The 22,876-nt window shown below is 44.7% G+C and overlaps 1 protein-coding gene across 11 annotated transcripts in view; it reads left to right on the plus strand.

The window, feature by feature from the left end:
• HIPK2 (homeodomain interacting protein kinase 2) overlaps window positions 1-22,876 on the plus strand; it is a 182,937-nt gene that overhangs the window by 130,222 nt on the left and 29,839 nt on the right. For 6 of the 11 annotated variants that reach the window (XR_012508058.1, XR_012508057.1, XM_074366930.1 and 3 more), the window contains exons 7-12: window positions 3,097-3,259; window positions 6,504-6,711; window positions 7,642-7,763; window positions 15,530-15,672; window positions 18,439-18,618; window positions 21,332-21,613. Coding sequence is in view for 9 of the 11 variants with exons in the window: in XM_074366930.1 (XP_074223031.1) it covers window positions 3,097-3,259; window positions 6,504-6,711; window positions 7,642-7,763; window positions 15,530-15,672; window positions 18,439-18,618; window positions 21,332-21,613 (1,098 nt within the window). In the remaining 2 variants the exon portion in view is untranslated. The remainder of the gene's footprint in view (window positions 1-3,096; window positions 3,260-6,503; window positions 6,712-7,641; window positions 7,764-15,529; window positions 15,673-18,438; window positions 18,619-21,331; window positions 21,614-22,876) is intronic. The other 5 variants (XM_074366933.1, XM_074366936.1, XM_074366932.1 and 2 more) reach the window with 3 other exon arrangements.

A 22,876-nucleotide genomic window follows, 5' to 3' on the forward strand; every position in this document is an offset into this window, starting at 1 on the left:
ATTAATTTTCTAAAATTCTAGAAGCCTGAGATCTGGCTGTTTGGCAGAGCAGGTGTCTTCTGTGGCCTCTCTCTGACTTACACACGGCTGTCTTCTCCTGTGTCTTCGCGTGGTCTTCCTTCTCGTCTGTGTCCTCATCCCCCCTCCTTCTCAGGAACCGGGTTAAGGCCCACCCTAGTGACTTCATTTTACCTCTTTAAAGCTCCCATTTCTAAATTCAGTCACATTCTTAAGTCCTGAGGGGTTAGAACTCTAACATATGAACTTGGGGGGCACAGTTCAGCCCATAACAGAGGGTCATGAAAGATAATTGCTTCAGCCTCTCAACCCTGAGGCACTTGGGATATGAAAGAATAAACGGTCACATCGCTGGGTGTCTGCAGGGAGAAGCGGTGTGCTCAGGACAGCAGCAGGTTTCAGATAGAGGTCAGGAGGGGAAGGGAATACACAAGAAGAGGCTGGGGGTCCGAGACACCTGCAGATCACCGGTGGCCCTGCGATGATCAGAATCAGGTTGGACCCAGTCTCAAGGCTGGATTTGACCTTAACATATGAGAAATGAGGGCGTGGCGCCCACCACGGATGGGGCTTCCTCTATTTTAGGTCTGTTCCCTATTAGCTGTCGTTGAGCAAGTCAAATCATATTGCAACAAGCAAACATTGCCTCTTTACTTAGAAGAGGCATGTTGAAACAGCCGAACTCCAGTACAGAGAAGGAACTTGGACCCATCCCTTGCAAACTCTCGTTAGAGGATTTGTCCTGTTTCTGGGTGTGGTAGAGGTAAGTCAAGGCGCATCAGTCTGTACCACAGGAGAAAGGCAGACATGGTGACTTACTGGATGGGGCTCCCATAAGATCAGACTTTGTATATTCAAGAGTGCAGTGGGATGACTGAGAAGCGGCTCTAGAGGGGAGATGGGGGGTGCCGCCTAGAGGGCTCTCGTTTGCTGTCTGCACTACGTCAGTGAGACAGTCACCTGCATGAAGTCGGGGCCTCGGCTGAATGACCTCAGGGTGCTGTCTGTCTCTGCATCCGGCCAGGAAGCAGTGATAGGGTGCTCCACTGTGCGTGGTGAAGACCGAGCACAGAAACTGTGAGCATCAGCTTCCAGTTCACAGCTTGGTGTGGGACCCCAGAGAAGCACTGACAATTCAGAACTCAGAAAATGGGCCCCTGAAGGGAAGAGGGGTCTTTGAGCACACCCAGGCTTAGCCAAGAGTGGGCCTAATCCCCAAGGGATCCTAGAACTGGCAGACCATGGAGAACTCTGGGGTAGGAAGAAACCTCGAGGCCCAGCCCCCGCTGTAGATCCCACCCTTGGGGCTGGGCCAGAGCTGCCCCAACATCTACGTTAACAGGTAGAAGAGACTGCACTTACTTCTCCACGCCAGGATGCTCGTACATGAATTCCTTAGAAGCCGTTCTCAAAATCAACGCAACATGAAGGTGCTTTCCTTTAACTGAAACTAGAAACTCAGACCATTTCAGTTAGAAAATTCTGAGTCTAAAAGCTTTGTGTTGAACTGTCAGAAAACCACTGATGCATTAAATACAGTCCGAAAAGAACACAAAATCCATTGCTTTATTCCTTCAGCCTCCTGGTGAAGGCACTTAGCAGTGGGCTTGGGCCTCAGTGGATGCTCAAAACATGTCGGCATTACCAGCATCAGTGACAGTATTTTAGCCATTGGTTACCATAGAACACGTTTCCCTCTGCCTCCAGGGTCACCAGTCAGTAAATGCTTATTCAGTGTGCGGTGTGTGGCCAGTATAAGTAGACTGAGTAAGATTAACTCAGAAAAAATGTCTAAGTCAGTTCAAAACATGTTTCATGGAGAGGATGCTTGGGGACAGCCCACGAGCACCTGCTTGCCCCAAATACAGCTGACCTATAAGATACAGAAATAGTATACAATTGTAATCTTAAAATAGTAGAATTTTGTATTCGATTATTACATTATGTGTAATTAAAATAAGTATTTTAAATTGAAATGTAATTGGGGTCTTATTATCTTCAATATTAGCATTTGAGGAAAAATAAGTTTAATTAGAAGACACAGAAGTGAATGAGGAACAAGGTATAAATCCTGAAGAACACCATAGGGTGGATTTTCAAGATCTTGGTCAAGCCCATGGACCACTTTCCTTTTCCTTCATGCTGGTGTCAGCAACATTCTTATACTTTACTTTCATAATTAGGGTTTTGTTTTGATTCATAAGAGCAAAAGAGGAAGAAAAAGAGGGAGATAATTTTTATTTCGTGTAACTGAGCAAGGATTAGAAAAGAGAAAGGAAAGATGAAGGAGGTTAAAGGGAATGTACACGCATACGTGAAGACAGCTGACAGGTAGCTGTCCACCTTGGCAAATTACCCAGCCTCTCTCTGCTTCATCCTTACTCGTAACATAGGGGCAACAATCGTCTGTCTTCCTCTCGTGGTTATTGTAGGACTGAGTGAAAGAGTGCTTGCAAACAACTACCACGCAATCAATAAAGTTAGCCACTATTATGAATTATTAACAGTATTGTTTGTTAATATTATTGTCTTCATTCCATGCACAATCCAGTGAGGTTGCAGTAGGTCAGGATGATGGCTTGACTAGTTCTCTGGCTGACCCCTAGATGGCGCTGGTGCTCCAGGGGAGCGGGAAGGGCGAGCGCCAGGGGTTGTCTTTGGGGAAGGGAGGCAGGTCATAAACTGCTGTTTAATGTTCCCAATCAGAAAACTTATACGTTTGTTTATGGGCCAAGAAACCACTTTGAAAGCTGAGAATGAGCACTGAAGTTGGAGGCAGATCAGCAACACGAGGAAATGCAGTGAGAGCCAAGAGGTCTGTTGTGCTATGGAGAAACTTTACCCACGCAGGATGGGGAGAAGAGGTAGTAAGACAGTGAGGGGGACCCATCTAAATGCCGCCCACTCTCACAAATGCACACCTTGCATGAGAAATCCAGGAAATTGAGACCTAAAGTTAAGTCTCCCGGTTGTCTTGTTTGCTAGATTAACTGTTCTCACCTTTTCTCTCTCCATTTTCATGTTACCCTCTTCTCTTCCCTGATGCCTCCTCTCTGTCTCTGCCTTTTGCATGAACAGCGTCAAGTCATGTTTCCAGAACATGGAGATTTGCAAGCGCCGGGTGAACATGTATGACACGGTGAACCAGAGCAAGACCCCCTTCATCACACACGTGGCCCCCAGCACATCCACCAACCTGACCATGACCTTCAACAACCAGCTGAACACTGTCCACAACCAGGTGAGTGGGCAGCAGAGGGCAAGGCAGGTGGGGCTGATGGTGTGAGCATCAGGAATTGTATTTTCCCACCAGAGCTAGTCAGGAGACAAAATTCCTCCAGTATCATATACAACAGAGAAAAACCCCTCTGCTGTCATAATCAACTCTGTAGAAAGTGTTCGCCTCCGAAGTCACTTCCTTTTAGAGGCCCAGGCCCTCGCTGTATTGACTCCTGGCCCCGTTGAAAGGTCCCAGAAATGACTCACTAAGGGAGGTCTTTCTGAGGTGGCACCTCTCACTGCTGTCCTCTGTCCCAATGTGGGACTAGGCTACAGGAGATGCTGTGGTCCTTTTACGTCCAACATCTGCCTGGTAAAGAATCCTAGAACTGGTAGGGATGCTGGCGGTCCTCCAGCTCAGGCCCCTGCTGGCCTCACCACCGCTGGGTCCACATGATCTCCTTTCAAGACAGATAAAACCTCCTTTTCCAAGTCTTAGGGACATTCAGTTCATCCGTCTTGTCACCAGAATCTCAGAAGTTAGAACTAAAAGGGACCAGGAAACTGAGGTTTTCTTGCCACAGTTTTCCAACCTTTGAAAGAAAATTAGCAGAATCCAGCCCCTGACACACTCCTTTAAATACGGACACTGCACCCGGGGAGTATTTACTGAGGGGATAATCTCCAAGTCCTCGCTCAGGCTGCCTCTGTACCCAAGAGACTCGGACTTCTACTCCGACCTTCCAGTCTTACCAGTTCCCCTAAGGAAATGTCCCTAGGTTTTTTCAGTTTTAATAGCAATCTGTAATGACAGGTGTGTGTGTGTGTGTGTGTGTGTGTGTGTGTGTGTGTGTGTGTGTGTGTGTGTGTGTGTGTGTGTGTGTGTGTGTGTGTGTGTACATACCAGACACCTCCTAGGAGAGGAACATATATGTTCTAATCCTAAAATGTGACTACTCTGCCTAGCCAGCTCCTCTTTTTCAACAGGCCCCCGACTCCCACTGAAGAGTCATTGACCCCGTTTTTCTAGACCATTCCTGCAGCACATTGGGTTGCTAAGTCCCAGCTCACCTTCCCAGCCTGTCCTCTCCCTCTGCTGAAGCTCTAGGAAAGGCCGTCTGGAATCTGCTGCCCCCTGGGGGCCATCATTGTCCTTACAGCTCTCCTTAGCTGGAAGAGCTAACGTGCCTCCAGTCCAAAAAAAGAAGCATTCCCACCCAGTGCTAGCTCAGTCCTCAGGTGAAGGCAGCCACAGCATGTGAACTCTTTGACAGTGTGTTTCTGTGGTTTTGTTCTTCATCCCCAGCACCCCGTCACAGTGAGTGGACCACCTGGCGGGTGCCGTGAGCACAGAGTAGAAGATACATGGAGGTGGGAAGGCTGGCCTAACTGGAGGAAGGAGGGCCGGACCAAGATGCATATATAGTGCTCCTTAGGCAGTAACTGGAGATTTCTGAGCGGGGGCGGGGGGGGATGTGTGTGACATGCACAAAGTAGTGTTTTGGAAAGAATGTTCTAGCCTCTGTGCCCAGGAAGAACTGGATGAGAAGTGAAGGCCAGAACATCACTAATCAGGGCCTTACAGGTCCCAGGCACCAGGAGAGAAGGCCTTGGCTAAGGAAGTAGCAGTTGAAAAGAGGGTTCCAAGCACATGTGGAAGGAAGGAAGGAGCAGCAAGACCAGTGACTGACCAGGAGGGGGAGTAGTTGAGTACCAGCGTGGGAACCTGGAGGATTTGATGCCAGTGCCCAAAAGAGGGAAGCCCAGGGTAGTGAGATGTGAGGAGGGTCTGAACTTTGGCGTGGAGAGTCCAGGCAGGTAGTGGGAAGTTTGTTTGTGGGGAAGCCTCCAGGAGGGGTGAGGCCGTGGAGAGAACAAAGAGGAAATAAAGTCACGCCATCGGCAACAGGAAAGACACTGGCCCACACATGTCACACGTGCATTCCTGGTCACACCCCCTGGAGTCCGACTGTGTGGTGCTGCAGAAACAGACACTTGTTTTTACAATATAGACCTTAAAATCCAAACATGTGCACCACATAAATTAGTCATTACTTCCAAACAAATTCTTTTGCTTTGCGCTGAAATTCAGCATAAAAGTTTTTTAAAAAAATCTAAAATGTGACTTATTCCGTTTTATCAAATCTGACACACATGCATACCCTCCTTGAAGTTCTAATTTTGTACGTGTCCCAGATACCCTGTGGCTCTTCTCCTCCTTGCTTTTTTAGTCCTAGGAACCTCTAGTGGCAAAACCTCGTGTAAACAATGTTGAATCTGAAGCCATGGTAACCTCCACCTATCTTGCTAAAGGATCAGTGTGAAGAAGAGTAAGATGGGGTGAAGCTGGAGAATTCCCAATTTAGAATTTCTTTTCCTTCCATGGTCTTGCTTCACCCGGAAGTTCAATCTCAAATGATGTCTTTTTCTAAAAGAGAAAGGAGAGAGGACATAATTTCAATATTCATCTAACTCATCTCCATTTAAATTCTCTTGACCCACTAGCATCTTTTCTCCCTGGCTTCCAGACTTAGTAGCTGAGCACCAACATGAGAATGCACTGGACTCCAACAAGTAACCCCAGTCTCAGCGTGTCCCTCCCCATCTGTTTTTCTATAGCATGTTTCTTTGCAGCCATCTAAGGGCATCTGTAAACAGTCCTGCCCTTAGACCTGAGCCAGAGGGCCCCCTTCCCAAGCCTGACTGAGGTACACGTGCTTCCATGCCAAGTTCGGGCATCTGGGACCCTGGTTTCATCTCCCCCAGTATGGACTGTACCACCGAGTCCAAATACATGTACCCAAAGGCCCTCAAGTTGTGGGACGAAGCTGGGGCAGGGAAGGAAGGAAGGCAGGGGCTCAGCTCCTTGTTCTAGTGCAGAAGCCAAGGAATCCAAGAATCCTAAACTCAAATCTGGCCTTCCTTATCCAAGTGGAAGGGCAAAATACACATCATTTCTAGGCCAGTTTTTAACTTTGCATTATTTAGACATGATACCTGGGCATCCATTGGCTTTTGTCCGGGCCCCACAAATGTCAGGAACGGGCCTGGATGTAAGCGTCTCATGTGCCTGCCTGCTCTCCCCTGAGACTCATCAACTGTATTTCCACTCCCCTCCGTTTTTTGCATTTTTGCTCTTGGTCTTTGTTTGTTTGTTTGTTCTTCTTTGAGTTCATTTATTTGATTTAGATTCGTGTCTCCCAACATGCCACCTCCCTCATTTTTTATTTTTGTTTATTTTTGTTTAATCCCCATCATTCCTTTAGGCTCCCACCTCCACCAGTGCCACTATTTCCTTAGCCAATCCCGAAGTCTCCATACTAAACTACCAATCTGCACTCTACCAGCCCTCAGCGGCGTCCATGGCCGCAGTGGCCCAGCGGAGCATGCCCCTGCAGACGGGAACAGCCCAGATTTGCGCCCGGCCTGACCCCTTCCAGCAAGCGCTCATCGTCTGTCCACCTGGCTTCCAAGGTAAGGGTGAGCAGACGCGGCCTCTCACCTGCTTCAGATGGGACAGCCTCTGGGGCACCAGCCCCCACACTTTTCTCTCCTGACGGCTCCCCTGGGATAAAGCCCTCTCCATTTCTTTCCGTGAGAGCACCGGCATCACTGAACTTGAGGGCCCCATCCTGCGGAAGCCAGCCCAGGAAAGATGGGATTTAGGCTTCAGCACCGAGTCAGTTCCTTGTCATTCTCACCACCTGCCTGCGGTTCTGTCCTGGGCCTGCTGTTTGTAAATCAGCCATTGTCTGTGCGCCCATTGTGATGCTGATGCCAGAGCTTCATTTCCTCATGGGAAGCACCCTCTGTGTGGATTATCTATAGAAACTTGCCAGTCTCTGCCAGCCAGTGACGCCCCAGCTCTCATGGAGAATACGAATCTGTCTGAAAAGTCCCTCCCAGCCGCCCTCTCCCCGCCCAGTGATTCTTTGGCCCTGCACCCCGGCACTCCTGAAAACTCTAAGCTAGACTTGGTTACAGTTTACACAGAAAGCTCACAAACTTGTTTCAGAACACCCCGTGGTGGAAGTCTGTGTGGTGGTTCGGTCTGAATCAGTGCAATTCCAGCCGCTTCGCTCGCTCTCCCTGAGACCCCTGGCTTTGCCGTTTACAAATCCATCTTCACAGCAGAAGTGGCAGTGTTCCTGCTGAAACTGGGCAGCATAACTGTTCCACTTTTGGCTTTACAGAGTCCTTAATTTGACCTTCTAGTCTTTGAAAACATTCAAGGTGGTTTTTTGTGTTTTTTTTAAATTTTAAGTTAGAAACTAAGAGGGAGGCTTCCAAAGGCCCAGACACTGGTGGGTGTGGTGGGAAGGGAAGCTGGGAGCGGGCACGGCTGGCGGGGAGGGTTGATTCCAGTCTCTCAGCCCTCTCTCCCTTGCCCGCTGTCTGGACTAGGGTTGCAGGCCTCGCCCTCTAAGCATGCTGGCTATTCTGTGCGAATGGAAAATGCAGTCCCCATCGTCACTCAAGCCCCAGGAGCTCAGCCTCTTCAGATCCAACCAGGTCTGCTGGCCCAGGTAATTCTTTCTTTATTGTTACTAGTATCACTGTTATCCACATTAATGTTGTTCACAAACAAGATATCTCTCTGCTAATTCCCTCCCTGGCAATGAGTTAGATGCTTCAAGTCATTAGGACATGTCAGTAATACTCTGAATGATCCCCAGGTGAATTACCTCCCTAAGTATCTAGTTTACAATTCCAAAAAGAAATTTAGACGCAGGGAGAGTCTGGGGAAATTATCACCATTGTATCTTTGTAATGCAAATTAATATGGGAGACCTAGGTTTTAATCCTAACTCTGCTAGTAACTCTGTGACCTAAGGCAAATCAGTTAGCATTTTTGCCTGAAATTTCTCTCTTGTGAAATAGAAATTATTTTTTTTTTAAGCCGAAAAGAGCCTTGGAGATTATCTCTTTGTTTTATAGCTGAAAACCAGGATCACAGAAACTTTGGGCTGGAACCTTCCTCCTCTGTCCCCATAGGTACCCTGGTGGATTCTTGGAATGAGATCACAGAGGTGAAAGTGGCTGAGAATTTGTAAAGTGTTGTGGGAATTTTAGGTCACATAGTCATGTAATGATAATAGGCATCAATCCTTAAGGTCACTGGCACCTTAATAACAAACACACGAACATGCCGGGCACTTTAGGGTTGTTATTGATTTAATCCCCACAACATAGTGAGGTATTTGTCTCCTTTTGACAAATAGGGAAAATGAGACACAATCATTGGCTCAAAGTCACCCAGCAATTAGGTGACAGAACCAGAACACAAACCCAAGAAGTCTGACACCTGCCCCTGTGTTTTAACCACCGTGTTATACTGTTTCTTTATAATCAGGTCTTCTGTTGGGCGTCAAGGACAGCTTGACCTAATGTTGTTAGTTCAGAAGCACCTTTGTTTTTAAGTAAAGTTTGTTCCCAAAGGCTTTTCTCTAAGTGTTCCCAAAGACACTGTATTGATGGTGTCTTTTGTTGAACAGAAGTTTAGGGTTTTCATTTTAATGTAGTCGAATTGCATATATCTGTTTGGGACACTCTCTATTCTATTTAATTGGCTTCACTAATATCCTTTTGTCTTAAGTAGTATCATTTTAATGTATATTTTGGTATCTGGAAAAGCCTTGCTCCTATATTGTCCTTAAAATTTCCCAGTCTGTTCTTGTCCCTTCACTCTTCCACATGAATTTTAACATCACTCTTAATAAGAATTTTGCTTCCAAAACAAGCCAAAAACCCCCCAAAACCTTGGTTTGTATTTATTGGACTTGCATTGGATTTACATTAACTTTGGGAAAATTGACGTCTTTATAATGTTAAGTCATTTCATCCCTGAAAATGATTTAACTGTATATAAAGTTCCTTTTATTCCTTTCACTAAAGTTTTCCTTTGTTAGAATCATTCCTAAATATTTTACAGTTTTGTTATTAATAATTTTATTAACTATATTTTCTAATTATTTGTCTTCAGTTTATAGAAACATAACCAATTTTGCTCTGTTGAGTTTGTAATCTAGAAATCCTTCCAAACTCAGATGAGTTCTGTTTCTGTGAATTCCCTTGGATTTTCTATGTGGACTGTCTTTTTTATTTACAAATGATGCAGTTTTGTTTCTTCCTTTCCAATCTTTGTAACTTTTATCTACTATTCTTATATCATTGTGCTGACAGCACCTCCAAAACAGTGTCTAATAACAGTGTTGATATTGGGCATCCTTAACTTGAACCTAACTTTAAAGGAAATTCTTCTAGCTGCTTGCCATTAGGTATTTTATGTACTATAAATAGTTGATAGAGATAGTTTATCAAATTTGCTGATTTTTAAATTAATATTAAATTGTATCAAATATTCTTTCTGCATCTGTTGAAATATTCATGTGTTTTTGTTCCTTAGTCTGTTAATACATCAAGTTACTTAATAGATTTTGAAATGTTAAACTGTCCTTGTGTTTCCAAGGCAAACTTTGATTATGTTGTGCTTGATGTGTTTGTATGCTTTTCAGTTCTCGATTGTTTGTGAATACCATAGTTAGTATTTTTGCATACATTCATAAGTGAGAAATGGCATGAATTTCTCTTTCTTATAGAATCTTTATCTGCTTTGTGCATCAAGATCATCCTAGTCTCATAAGATATGCTGGATATTGTTCTCTTCTTCTGTTTTCTGGAACAGCTTGTTTGAGACTGATATTAATGATTCTTCATCTCTTTGTTCTTACATCCAAATTGAGACTGTAAGTGATGACTCACGCCAGGTCCTGGTGGTACCCAAAGTTCTGTATTGCTGACAGTTTGCAAACAGAGAGCCTCCTGGATGGAGAGCAGGCCTTCTACTCCTCACTCTCTTGCTGGTCCTCATAGCTCCCTTTTGTCTGCACCGTTGGATAGTGGGGAGTTCAGAAAAGGCCCTAGTAGATCAAGAGAACTGCAGCTCAGCGCAGGGTCAAAGCAGCTTGTTCATGCTTTATCTGACTGGCAGAAATCCAGGCCAGTCTCCCAGTGCTTCTCCTCCGCGAGCCAAACCTCTAGAATCCACATGTACTTTAAAGGGTACTTAAACAGCCTTTTTTGCGGCTGCACACTTAACCCTCGTTAAGTTAGGAACCATCTCTGAAAGAAATCATAATTAGCATCTCTTCCTAGCTAAAACTGACATTCTTCAGTTTGGAAACCAACAGGCTCAGCATTTCTGAATTTGTTTCAGTCCTTTCATCATAGCAGGGAAGGGCTTCACCTATCGTGTACTTGAAAAGGAGTTCCTGGACTGCTGTAAATCTCCAAGTGGATTTAACTTGAAGCTCTAAGTGGGAAAGTGAGCAAAATATTCACGTGTACCGGATTTCAATTGCTCCAGTGTTTATAACAGGGAACTGCTTGAAGCAATGTGAATGTTCATCAGTAGGGGATTTGTTAAATAAATTGATACGTGCATAAAACGGGGCACCATGTAGCCATTAAAAAGACATGGTAGGCCAAAAATGCCTTGACATGCAGAGATCCCTAAGAGATATTAAATTTAAATTAAAAAAAAAAAAACCTGTCCTGTCCTGTCTGGTATCACTGTATCTTTTAGTTTGTCAGATGCTTTGATTTTTCTGTTTGTCACTTAGTCCACGCCAATATGTTAGTCTCTTAAGGTGGAGTTCTCGCCTAGATATTTTGTTAACCATCCCTTCAAAGGATAAAAATAAGCTAACTTATAAAACTAGCATGGCAGCTATTTAAAAAAAAAAAAAGGCAGTAACTAAACATTGAAACTGATGCCTTCATTTTTCTTGGGGTAAATTTCTAGGTACCAGGCAGAGGCACTCCAAATATTATTACTTTAAATGTATCCCAAAAGTCAGCATATTTCTTTTGATCCAAATAGTTAAACCTTATCAAGGAGTTCATTCATGCAAATTTAGAGATGGAGTCTTTTGAATCCATCCCTCATGTTAGCTTTGTTTGCTCTGCACCTTTCCTCCCCACCTCCCAGCAGCGTCATGTCCCTCAAAGGGAAACAGTCTCTCTAGGGCACCCTGAAGATGAGTCCGTGGAAGAAGAGGGGGTAATGACACCTTCTCATTCAGGGACACGAGGGTGATCTGACGGATTGCCTTACCAGTAACACTTTTTTGGTACTGCCCAAAAGGAGCTGTCGCCTCTGTCTAGAGCCCCAGCCCAGAGCTAGCATCTTGACCACCGTCAGACAGGAAGTACATTTCTTTATTGATACACTATTGAATTTATCTCACTTTCCAAATGGCAGGATCCAAAACCTCCTTTGACCATTCAGAGCCCCCTAGAATATGGAGATTTCTGTTTGCCAGATCCTTATAGACTCTGCCCTGCCATAAAGAAGTTTTTGGCGTTTTTCTAGCCAATCAACTCATATCACCTGAACCCCCTTTAATGTTTACTTCAGAATAAACCAGTGGCTTGAACTCTTTAAACTGTCCGAAATATAAAACTTCAATGCTTCTCAAAAACTTCTCTGGTAATTTTCAGCAACCAGTCTTTCCAGCCATTCTGTCTTGCTGTCCTCTTCAGTCCTGATTCTGTTAATGAGTAAGGAAGACTTTTTCATACCATGTTTATGCAGTTACCACCAACACCTGATCCTGAATAGGGCCATTATTTTTGTACCTCGTCTCCGTAAAGAGAAGTATACTGGCAGAGAGCATGGGCCCTGGAATTCCATTGCCTGTGTTCAGATGCCAGCCCCACCACTTACTGGCTGTATGACCTTGGGGAAGTTATTTTTTAATTTAAATTTGATTCTTCAAAGTAGTACATGCGTTTAATTTTTACAGTTAAATGCCACCACAAATTTCTAAGAAAACAGTAGTCTCCTGCTCTGTCCCACTCCCAATTTCTACTCCCCCAAAACAGTAGTTTTTACCTGTTTCATTTTGTTATTTAACTTCATGTTTCTAAAGAACATGCTTAAACTGCTTGTTGCTGACCATGTTAGGTATCAGTTGACTTCCTGCTGTGAAGGATGAAGGCTTAGCCCTCTAATGCCTCCATCCCCAAAGCACACAAGCACACTCACGTACTCACTCTGTTCCTCTCTCTTCCTTACTCTTCCTTTCTCCCTTCCCTCCCTTGATTCAACCACTTTGTACTGTTTACATAATTATTATCATCAATATTGTATCATAGGATTCCCAGCTGAGCCTCATAATATACTATGATTCTATTTCCTTTCCTGCACAACTTGTTTTTCTTGAAATTAATGGTTGTCTAATTTTTCCATTGGGTTAGTTTCCTCTGTATCTCTTATGATGCAGCCCCAAACTCTTCCAGAGCTCTAAAAGGTATGTGTGTTTGATGTGTTGATGTGTTTGAGCATCTTGCAAAGTTCAGGGGCTGTTATTTTTCTTTCTTTCTGAAAGCTTTTTAGACTCTCCTTGTCCACGGTGGTCTGAGAGTTCACGACTACCTGCTTTCTTGTCTTTTAGAATGCATTGTCCTGGACATCCAATTTGCCCTTTTTATCTGAAATTTTTTCTTTTGTTTTTTTCCTTTGTGAATTTCTTCCACCTCCATTTTCTGTGCTCCTTCTCTGTGGAATTCTTATTAATTGGGTGCTGGTACTTCTGAATTGATCTACTGATTTTCATATCTTCCCCCTCCCCCATCCTCTCTCTATTTATTCTTTGCTACATTCTAAGATTTTCTCAACTTTATGTAATTGTTAATTTCTGTTGTCATAGTTCTCGTTTCCAAGAGTTCTTTCTTGTTCGCTGAATATAGACATACAGTCTTACATATGACCTTGTTTCATGGATATAGATATATATTTTAACTCTCTGACATTAATTACAAATTTTTGGAAAATTTTCTTCTGATTCCTACACTGTTGTTGTTTCCTCTGAGTTTCATTTGTTTTAGTCTCTTTCGTGTTAGATGCTTCCTTTAAAATCTGGCGATCCTTGGCTGTTTATTCATATTTAGACTGAAGCACTGAAAAACTAATTGGAAAGCTTCAGAGTGGGGGACAGGATTGTTGAATGCGGGCTTCTCTGTAGGCTGATAAGGAGTGAGCTCAGCATTTTCACAGGCAAATCCCCTCTCCTCAAACGTGTCTGTAGCTTTTTCTCTTGGAATTGTTGGTTTCTCTAGAGAGAATCCTCCAGGCTCCTGCTCTGAGATGGAGGGGCAGAGGTGGGGAGAGTATAATCCTGCATACCAGGAATCTGGGAACAAGGGGGTGAAGGACTCTCACTGTTTAACATGCAGACTTGACCTCAGATTCCTTCATTCTGCTAACTCAGTAATTGCCCTTCTGTTTTCCAGCTTCTAAAATTGGGTTAACTGTTGTTGTCACTCCCTGTTCTCTCTTTTTGTCCTAATGGATCTGTATATTTTTTCATTCCTTCACTGTCATTTTAGCTGGGCTTAAAGAGAGCAAGCAGTAAATGTATATGTTTAATTTACCATATTTCTGAAGTCATTTAACTTCTCTGTGTTTCAGTTTGTTCCTTTGAGAAATGGGAGGGGGAAATAGTCTCTGCTTCACAGGATTGATGTTAAGATGAAGTCAGAAAGTCTGTTTGTGGTCTTAGCTCTATGCTTGGCACACAATATGCATCCAGAAATATTAGCTCTAATCTTATAAATTATAAAGTAGTAATAATCTATAGAAGTATCTGATGAAGTGTTGTCTCAAATGAGTTAAACATATAAATCAATGATAGAGGTCCAAACATACCCTCTGACCCCGCCTGTCTGAGGTAAAATGTTAATATCTGTTTTAGGGAAATAGGAGAAAAACAATGTCTTTAGCGTCATGTCAAGATTTATTGTTTTTAAATGACTTTAGTCAAAACACATGCTTTTCATGAGATCTGAAATAAGTTCCAGACAAAATCAGTAAAAATCTTACTGCCAATGAAATTGTTATTCATTTAAACTTTTGGGCTCATAACTGTTTTAATCGATTATTTTTCTGCTTACTGTTGAATTCAGCAAACCTTAAATACAGTTAAGTAGAGTTAATTGCCTTGGTAGAACTGCCTCTTTCATTTTACCAACGAACATTTAGTAAGCACTTACTGTATAACCTGTGGTCCCTGAGCTTTCTGCCTATATCAAGAAAGATCAATAAGCAAACAGGCAGTATCCAAAAAGTATGAGATCTCACTGGGCCTCATCTGCAACATGGGAAGGATGGACCATGTGCGCCGTCCACTCAGATCTACATGTGGCTCGCTCATGTTTATACATATCGTTGTTTATTAAGCCTTGACTCAAATTCGTTACCCATTTCCAGAAGTGCTTGTTTGTACATATGATTCAAAACACGTATATTAAACACGTGCACAGTTGGTGGAGCACCATGTTACATAAATTACCCAGTGTTAATCATATCCAGCCTGATGGAAAGAGAGCAGTAACTAAGATCCCAAACCTTTAAATCCTTGACCTGCCCAAGAGGTATCTTGTCTTAGTGGGGTCCCTTTAAGTGTCCAACTTTGGACAACTGTGTTCAGTGTGAATCATTTAATAATCAAAGGCAAGCAGAGTGGTGACTGAAGGCACAGAGCTGAGAACGCAACACGTGCCTGCAGGCGTGCATACCTGTAAGTCTGTGTGTCTACTCAAGGAGGAATCTGGAAAGATTTTTCTAGACTTCTTAGAAAAAGCTTAGTATTTATGAAGAATCCAGCTGTGACTTCCTAAGTGTCTGGTTTTTGCTTTGAGGGGTCGAGGTAATTCCCAACTAAGCTTAAGTTCCCAGCTAAGAATTTGACTTCACACTCGCTTCCCCTCAGATACAGGCAAGTATCAGATATTTGGTAGTCTCAGAATTATGTTTATTTAGATTCAGAAGATAACACAGGTTGGACCTCTAGATTCTAACTGATAAACAAAAGGTAAAAAATTGAATAAGGGATGCTAGACAGGAAAGTTCTTGAGGGCAAGGAGTTGCCCTTGTACAGCCCAATTCAACTGCCTCAATCTCTTGCACAAAATTGTGTGACAGAATAAGTCAGTAAATGAACTTTTGGAAACTTTGAGCATTATTCATTAGAGTGTATTTATAAATAAATCATGCTTCAGTGTGAATGAATCCCTTCCATACAGTTCTCTGCCCACGTACGTATTACCTTCTGTTTACTTCACATGTCAGTTTTATCTCCCCTGGTTTTTGAGGTCAAAGGGCAGGTCTCCGCTTTCTCACCTAGCACAGGATCTAGCACAACCCTGGGCACAGAATGAGTGCTTGACTCGTGCAGGTTGATTAGATGATGAACAGACATGATGAGAGCAAATGTCCTCTGTTCTACAGCAGGCCTGGCCAAGTGGGACCCAGCAGATCCTGCTCCCCCCGGCGTGGCAGCAGCTGACTGGAGTGGCCACCCACACGTCGGTGCAGCACGCAACTGTGATTCCCGAGACCATGGCAGGCACCCAGCAGCTGGCTGACTGGAGGTAAGTGAGGCAACTGGCGTGTCTGGGATGGGAGATGTGTCCACTGCCGACCCAGAGAGCTGCCCCGCTGGCCGGTACCTGAGTCCCCAGCTTTGCAGGGGGCTTTTTCAATTACAAAGAGTATTATGTGGACTAAGACTACAGTGTCATCAGAGGTGATTTTTAAATAAATGCACTAGGACATAAGAAAATCAGCTTTATTACTCTATGGTCAGTTGTCATTTTCCACCAAAAATTCAGTCACATTATTTGATCAGTTAATTCACCAGACTTGGCTCGGGATGATTTTTGGTTATTTCTCAGAATTAAATTCCACTCCCAGAAAGTCAGCAGTGAAAGGATGCAGAAGAGCGTCCCTGAGGTCCCTAAGCAATTCTAGAAAGTGTTCTCAAGGTGTTTGGAGACACAGGCACACTGGAGTCATGTCCGACCTCCCAGGGGAAGGCCTGACAGAAAGGGGTTTACTTGGAATAGTAAACTCTGGGATGTTTGTTGAGTGTGTCTCTTCAGTTGACAGTCAGTTCTCGGAGAGCAAAGGCTACCTTTCACAGACCTCAGAGGCATCCGGTTGACAGCCACCAGCACACCACCCCTGCTCCACATCTGTTTCCAGAACCCCCACCCCGTCCCACTCACCAGCTTCCTCACCAGCACGCTGCTCTGTTGTTTTTATGGCCACTTTCCCCTTTTCCTTGTAGCTCCCACCCACCCCATCCGAATACCACCACAGTGCCCCGTTTCACCAGTGCAAGAGCCAAATGGCAGCCCCCCAAGTTGTCCCCAACTTCCCACGCCTCTCGGGGCTGTTTCTCTTTCAGCCCAAACACTGGGGCAGGTCACAGCCCTCACCTCTCACAGTATCTAGACCAACCACGGAGCCTCCCTACGGCCCCTTTTTTGACCCAAAAGGCTGTTAGGAATGAAGAGCTCTCCAAAAAAGGTAGAGGGGGAGAGAAAGGCCCCCAGTCAAGTCTCAACTGCAGCGTCCTCTGCTCTGCCATTTCATTTTCTGACCAGTAAAAAGAAAAGAGGAACACAGGCTGCTTCCCACAGCCCCACTCACTTCCCACCGGCCACACCCTCCTCCCCCACCCACCCCCACCCATTGGAGGCACCTTCACACCAGGTGAAGCTGGGTTCCGTCCTTGCCTGACCTGGGGCAACATACCTGACCTGTATGAACCTTGGTTCTTCTTCAGTACAGTGGGGATGACAGTGGCCATTCATAGATTGCTGGGAGGGTTAAACTAAGAGGAAAGACAAAGCAGCTGGACCGTATTTAACGTGTACCATTCTTGCACCTGGTACCTGACAGGCAGTAAATAAATCTGTTCCCTTCCCTTCCCCCAGTTCGCACTGGTCGTGCTCAGCAAGATCACCTTCCGTCTCCTGCTCATTAGGAACAGCAACCAAGTGGAAAGCTGTTTGACCAGCTGGGGTTTTTTTCTCACCGCTTTTCCTCCTAAAAGACCACAGATATGCTGTACTTCTTTCTCTCAGCATTTATAGCTCATTTAATTCCAGCAGTACTCACTCATTCATGCCTCTTTTCTTCTTCCTCATCTCTCCTCATCTCTTCCCTGGTAACCACAAAAGATGCCTAAAGCCAGCACACTTTTTTTCCAGTCTCTCCTCCATTTCATGTGTAGCCCAAAGGATATCCATAGTCATGGCTAATATGCAAAAGAGAAGTACCAGTGCTAGACCTGTATCAAAAGAAAAAGAATGCCATGTCTGTAGAAGAAATAGCAACAAAGAAGCCATAACATCAGTTTCTAAAGTCCATGTAAATATCCAAAAGACTATCAAAATCCCTACAAAAGTCTCCCCCTCCTTTTTTTTACTCTATTCATCCTTTTCTCTAAGCTGTAAAGATAAATTTCATAACATTTAAAAAATTCAGACAAATTCTCCTATAGCTTTTCATTTTATTCTGTAGCGAATGAGCTTTCATGGGTAATTCTCTTAATTAATCCCCACTCGTAGTATTTCTGTGGGAAAACAAGCCTTTGAGTGCCATCTAACCCAGATCCCATAGAACCCATTTTCAGGATAATGGTTGCCAGTATTTCTATCAACGTGCGTCTGACTTAATTAATTTTAATTTAATACCCAACTCTATACATGTCTAGTCAACCTTCAGTTCATCTGATTGTTCATTCAGGAAGCATGTAATTCACTGATCAGCTGCTACATGCCTGAGCATTCTGCTGGCCTGCGAGAGAATTCTAAAAAATGTTAACACTTCCTAACGCTAGAAACATATGACTCTCAGTCTTCAAAGTTTGTTTTTCACATAAACTACAATATACTTACTTATAAAATGGTATTATTAAGATATCCTGCCTACCTCACAGAGTGGAAGAGCCCACTGAAGGCACTTCGTAAATTCTAAAATAAAATGCACAGCACAATCACCTGTTCAGGGACTTTAAAAGCTGGAGGGAGTATTTATTTCCTCTTCCCCAGAACATAAGCTGAGCCTGCCTTCTTGGTATTCTCCCACCTGAAATGCCCTCTTTCTCACTCCCCAACAAATCATGTCCCTGCCACTCCTTCAGAACAGCGCTTAAGCATCACTGCATCTGGGAAACTCACCTGAGGAAGCCACCTGCGGAGGCTTCTCTCTTCAACAACTCCCCGGGTAGTGAGACAACCACCTTTTGGGTTTAATTTGGCTTTTAATTGGGGAGGGAACTTTATCTTATAAAGAAGCTCTGTTTCTATAAAACCAATAAAGAGGCCGTTTTCCCATGTCCCTTTCAGGAACACGCATGCTCACGGCAGCCATTACAATCCCATCATGCAGCAGCCGGCGCTATTGACTGGTCATGTGACCCTTCCAGCAGCTCAGCCCTTAAATGTGGGCGTGGCCCACGTGATGCGGCAGCAACCAACCAGCACCACCTCCTCCCGGAAGAGTAAGCAGCACCAGTCCTCTGCCAGGTAGGTGGTCAAGGTGGCTTCAGAGGTGAGAAATCTCAGGGGATGGGAAGTTGAAGAAACCTCCTAGCATTAGGGAGCATCAGGTTGCAGACAGCACCAGGCTTTGAAGGAGGCACCCATTCTGAGGTCTGTGTGAGTGGATGCCCGCTCTGCCAGCACCGCCAGCGCCCTAAGGGTGGGGGCTTGGGATCACAGTGCTCAGTGCCTGGGCCTTGAGCCGTTCTGTCCCCTTACGCTTCTCTAGACTTAAACACTCAGACTGACCTCTGAAGTTGCTTTTTCAAAATCATAACTTTAAAAAAAAAACAAAAACCAGTAGAGAAATGTGCTGTCTTTGAAATCTAAGTTCAGAAATTTAGCTGCTTGATATAAGCAATACTTTTGGTTAATCCCAGACCCTAACCAGCAGAACAATAATCTTTCCCATTTTCTTTAAATACAGTTTCATCTCCATGAATTCTTGAAAATTAAGATTGACAAAAGGCCATGTGCTGTATGATTCCATTTATATGGTATTCTGGAAAAGGCAAAACTGTAGGGACAGATCAGATCAGGAGCTGCCAGGGCTTAGGGTGGAGAGGAGGAGATCAGCAAGGAAAGAGCATAAGGGAATTTTTCAAGGTGATAAACAAGTTCTCGATCTGGGGGTTACATGACTGTATGTTTGTTGAAATTCATCAAACATTTCAAAAGGGTGACTTAACACTGTGTATAAATTATACCTTAATAAACCTGACTTCAAAAAAAGAGATTTCCAAACAAACAAAATCCAGATCGAGATTGTGTGGCTACAGAATTGTTCCTACATCTCTCTCCAGTGGCACTGGGTTGGAGGAACCTAATTGCTTATTTGGAATAGATTCATCAAGAGAAGTCTAGTATTTCATATAGTGTAGTGAATTTTGGTTTTCTCCTTCCTCAGATAACAAGATGCCAGAAACTAGGCCTGCCTTTTTCATTCTTTTTCATTTGAAAACTGGTCCAAGAGCTGGCTTCCCTAAGTTGTCATCCTTCTTAAACAAGAATCTTATTTGGGTGTTTCTGACAACTTAGGGAAATTCATGTCAATCAGTGGTGTCCTTCCAGAGTTTGTCTGGAGGCCCTACGACAGCGCACCCATGTCATTGTTACACTGAGTGACAATAGAGGCCACTGTCATGTGCTGTCATGCTCAGCCTGGTGGGTGGTCACACAGAACCCTGGTCTGGCCCAGGGGGCTGAGCTTAGCCTCCTTGTGGCTCATCTTGGCCAAGTAGGGACAGGAAGAACCCTTAGCCTCCAACCTATTGGCAGGTTCCTCTTTGTTGCCTCCTCACCACCCAGCTGGCTTTAGTAGAAGGCTTACTGCCAGTGCATTTCAAATGAGTATGACTATAGTGAAAGTTGTGTGTTTGCCTATTTTTAAGACCAATGCCTTAGGCAAAACAGTTGGAAAAACCAGAAGGCTCTCCCCTGTCAGGTAGTGCCTTCAGGCATACTTTTCTTCAACAGTGCCAAGTGGAGGTATTTTAACTGCTGCAGTAATGAAAACGTAATCTCAAAATTTTGACAATTAAACATAGTTCTATGGTAAGTTCAATGGAAGAACCTTATCAGTAAAACTTCTTATTCCAAACCCCCAAAAAGGAACAAGCAACATATTTGATACCAACTAAATAGAAAGTTAAATAAATCCACCTTTACAGAATTATTTTCATCTGACTGCCATCCTTTTAGCTAGAAGGTGCTAGAAACTCTAAGGACATATCATAGTCTTAAGTTTCACTACAGGCTGGCTTTAGTCTCACTGTGTAGATATGACTAAGGTGAGCAAGGGTTGATGGGGAGGGGAAAAGGTAAGGTGTTTTTTTCCTCTAAAGTTATCCAAAACTACACTGGCTAATTTGATGTGAATTTCCAGTCAATCAAAATCAAGATTGAATTATCCCTTTTTAAGCACCTCTTTTCCTCTTGTATTTTTTCCTGATTTTCTCTTTTCTGTTGAAACAGACTGGTAAGCTTCCTGTGAGGCTCATATGTCAAAATCCAGGGGAAAAAAATTTTTTTAAATTGTACCCACATGGGTACTTTTATGGGCATGTCCCTTTCCCAGAGGAAGAAGGAGAGAAAGCTAAACTTTAAGATCACCAACGTTAAAACGTTTAGATCTAAGAGCTCTTAAGCAGTGAGTGTTTTAGTTTAATAAATGGTAAACCAGCCATTAGCAAGGACACTTAAGCTTTATGTGCAAATACCTCTTCTTCCACTTCCCTCCAAAACAAGACCTAAGTGTATTTGGGAGGATGACAAGATTGAATTCAGGAAGTTGGGCCTTGACCCTGAAGACAGGGGACTGCACTGGAGCAGACACCCCTGAAGTCCCAGGCGTTCTATCTGCCCCCGCAAGAGCAGCCCATCCTCAGGCTCAGCCCTCTGCCCTCTCCTTGGAGCCCAGGCTAGTCCTCAGTCCTGCTGGGGGCAGGCCCAGGGAGCCAGACCAGAGCCCAGAGAAGGTCAGGCCGCTGCCCTCCCGCCCCATCTGCGTAGAGATAACAGAAGGAAAGAGCTCCCTGGGCGGCCACTTTTGCAGTCACACATCAAGTCTGAGTGCCCTGGCCCCCCTCTTTTTTGTGTGGAGACATGGCAAAGCTGGTGTTTCTAGACAGTTGGGCTCCTTGGAAGGAGCTGCTGGGCCCAGTCTTCTCTGTGAGTGCACATGGCTTTGTCGTTCCAGAAACGTCTCCACCTGCGAGGTGTCCTCCTCTCAGGCCGTCAGCTCCCCTCAGCGGTCCAAGCGCGTCAAGGAGAACACGCCTCCGCGCTGCGCCCTGGTGCACAGCAGCCCGGCCTGCAGCTCCTCCGTCACGTGCGGCTGGGGCGACGGGGCCTCCAGCACCACCAGGGAGCGGCAGCGGCAGACCATCGTCATTCCCGACACCCCCAGCCCCACGGTCAGCGTCATCACCATCAGCAGCGACACGGACGAGGAGGAGGAGCAGAAGCACGCCCCCACCAGGTGAGGCTGTGCCACCTTCGGACTCCAGGAAGGAGCAGAGTAGGGGTGCGCTGTGTGTTTCCGGCTCACACAGAGACCGGTATCTGTGGATCTGGACCACTTTCCATCATCAAGCGCGATCACCCCTCTCTCCTGGCCCCTGAGTTCTGGCTTTGCCGTGTCCTGGAGTCCTAAAGTGATTTCAAGGGAATGCCAAACAGATATTCCATAATCGTTGAAAGCCACAGTGATTTTGAGTCACTTTGGTCTTAACAAATAGTTACAGGCCCTTGGAAGACTTGAGGCCATAAAAATCAGGCACGCGGTGCCAGTGTATTTCTACCCCCATATGCTTAAAAATCTCTGCCTCGGGCTATTGAATTTATTCCCAGTTGGTCAAGATATTTTTTTTAACATTGCCTTGGCTCTCTCAGAATTTGAAGTAATTATCCAATTAATCAGAAATTTCCCTGTGTCTGATTAACACAATCTTTCTAACTGCCAGTTGGCTCTTCACCCAGAGAGCATTACATTTATTCCAAAGTGGTAAGAACTTGTTTTACTCTCTGTGTGCTTCCTAGGGAAGGGGGAAGAAGTGTTTATTATACGTGTGAGGCTGTTAACCCTGGCACCAGAGCAGGTGCGCTGTGGCCTGGGCTGTCTGATGGTCCCCTGGAACTTGCCCCTCCAGATCAGTCGGTCCCCTAGTCTTTGGCATCCCCTGGCCTCAGGACCCTGTAGACCCAAAGTCTCACCACCCCAACCTGCTGGCTCTTCTCTGGGACTGAGGACCCGGAAAGGGAGGCCTGCCACCCCCAAGCCCTGCACTGCCAGTCAGCGCACATCCCATGACCGGATCCAAAGCTTAACATTAACAATTAGGCCTGAATTATTAATTCCTGATTGGATACAGTGTCAGTAATTATAATCACATATCCTTTTGATTAGATAATAAATTCCTGCACTTGAAATCATTGCAAGATGTGCAGATAGACTGATTAACATTCTCACTACAGCTACTTCTGCATGGGGTACCCCCTTCCCACCGTTACAGTGAACTCAGTGTTTTGGTTGTTTTTTTGTGTGTGATAGGGCTAGTTTATTTCTTATTCCAGTATTCTCTCTAATGGCTCAGCCCAGTCTTGAGTGTGTCTCAGAGAAGAATGTAATGGAGCACTTCTGGTCCTGGCCTTGGGCCGGGTGCCAGAGGAGCCACCGGGCTCAGGAGATCGGGTCCTGAACTGGCCTCAGTTTCCTTTTGGATCACACCTCCCAGTGGAGTCA

Source organism: Camelus bactrianus, chromosome 7, assembly GCF_048773025.1.
Source record: "Camelus bactrianus isolate YW-2024 breed Bactrian camel chromosome 7, ASM4877302v1, whole genome shotgun sequence".
In the NCBI taxonomy this organism is placed as follows: domain Eukaryota; kingdom Metazoa; phylum Chordata; class Mammalia; order Artiodactyla; family Camelidae; genus Camelus; species Camelus bactrianus.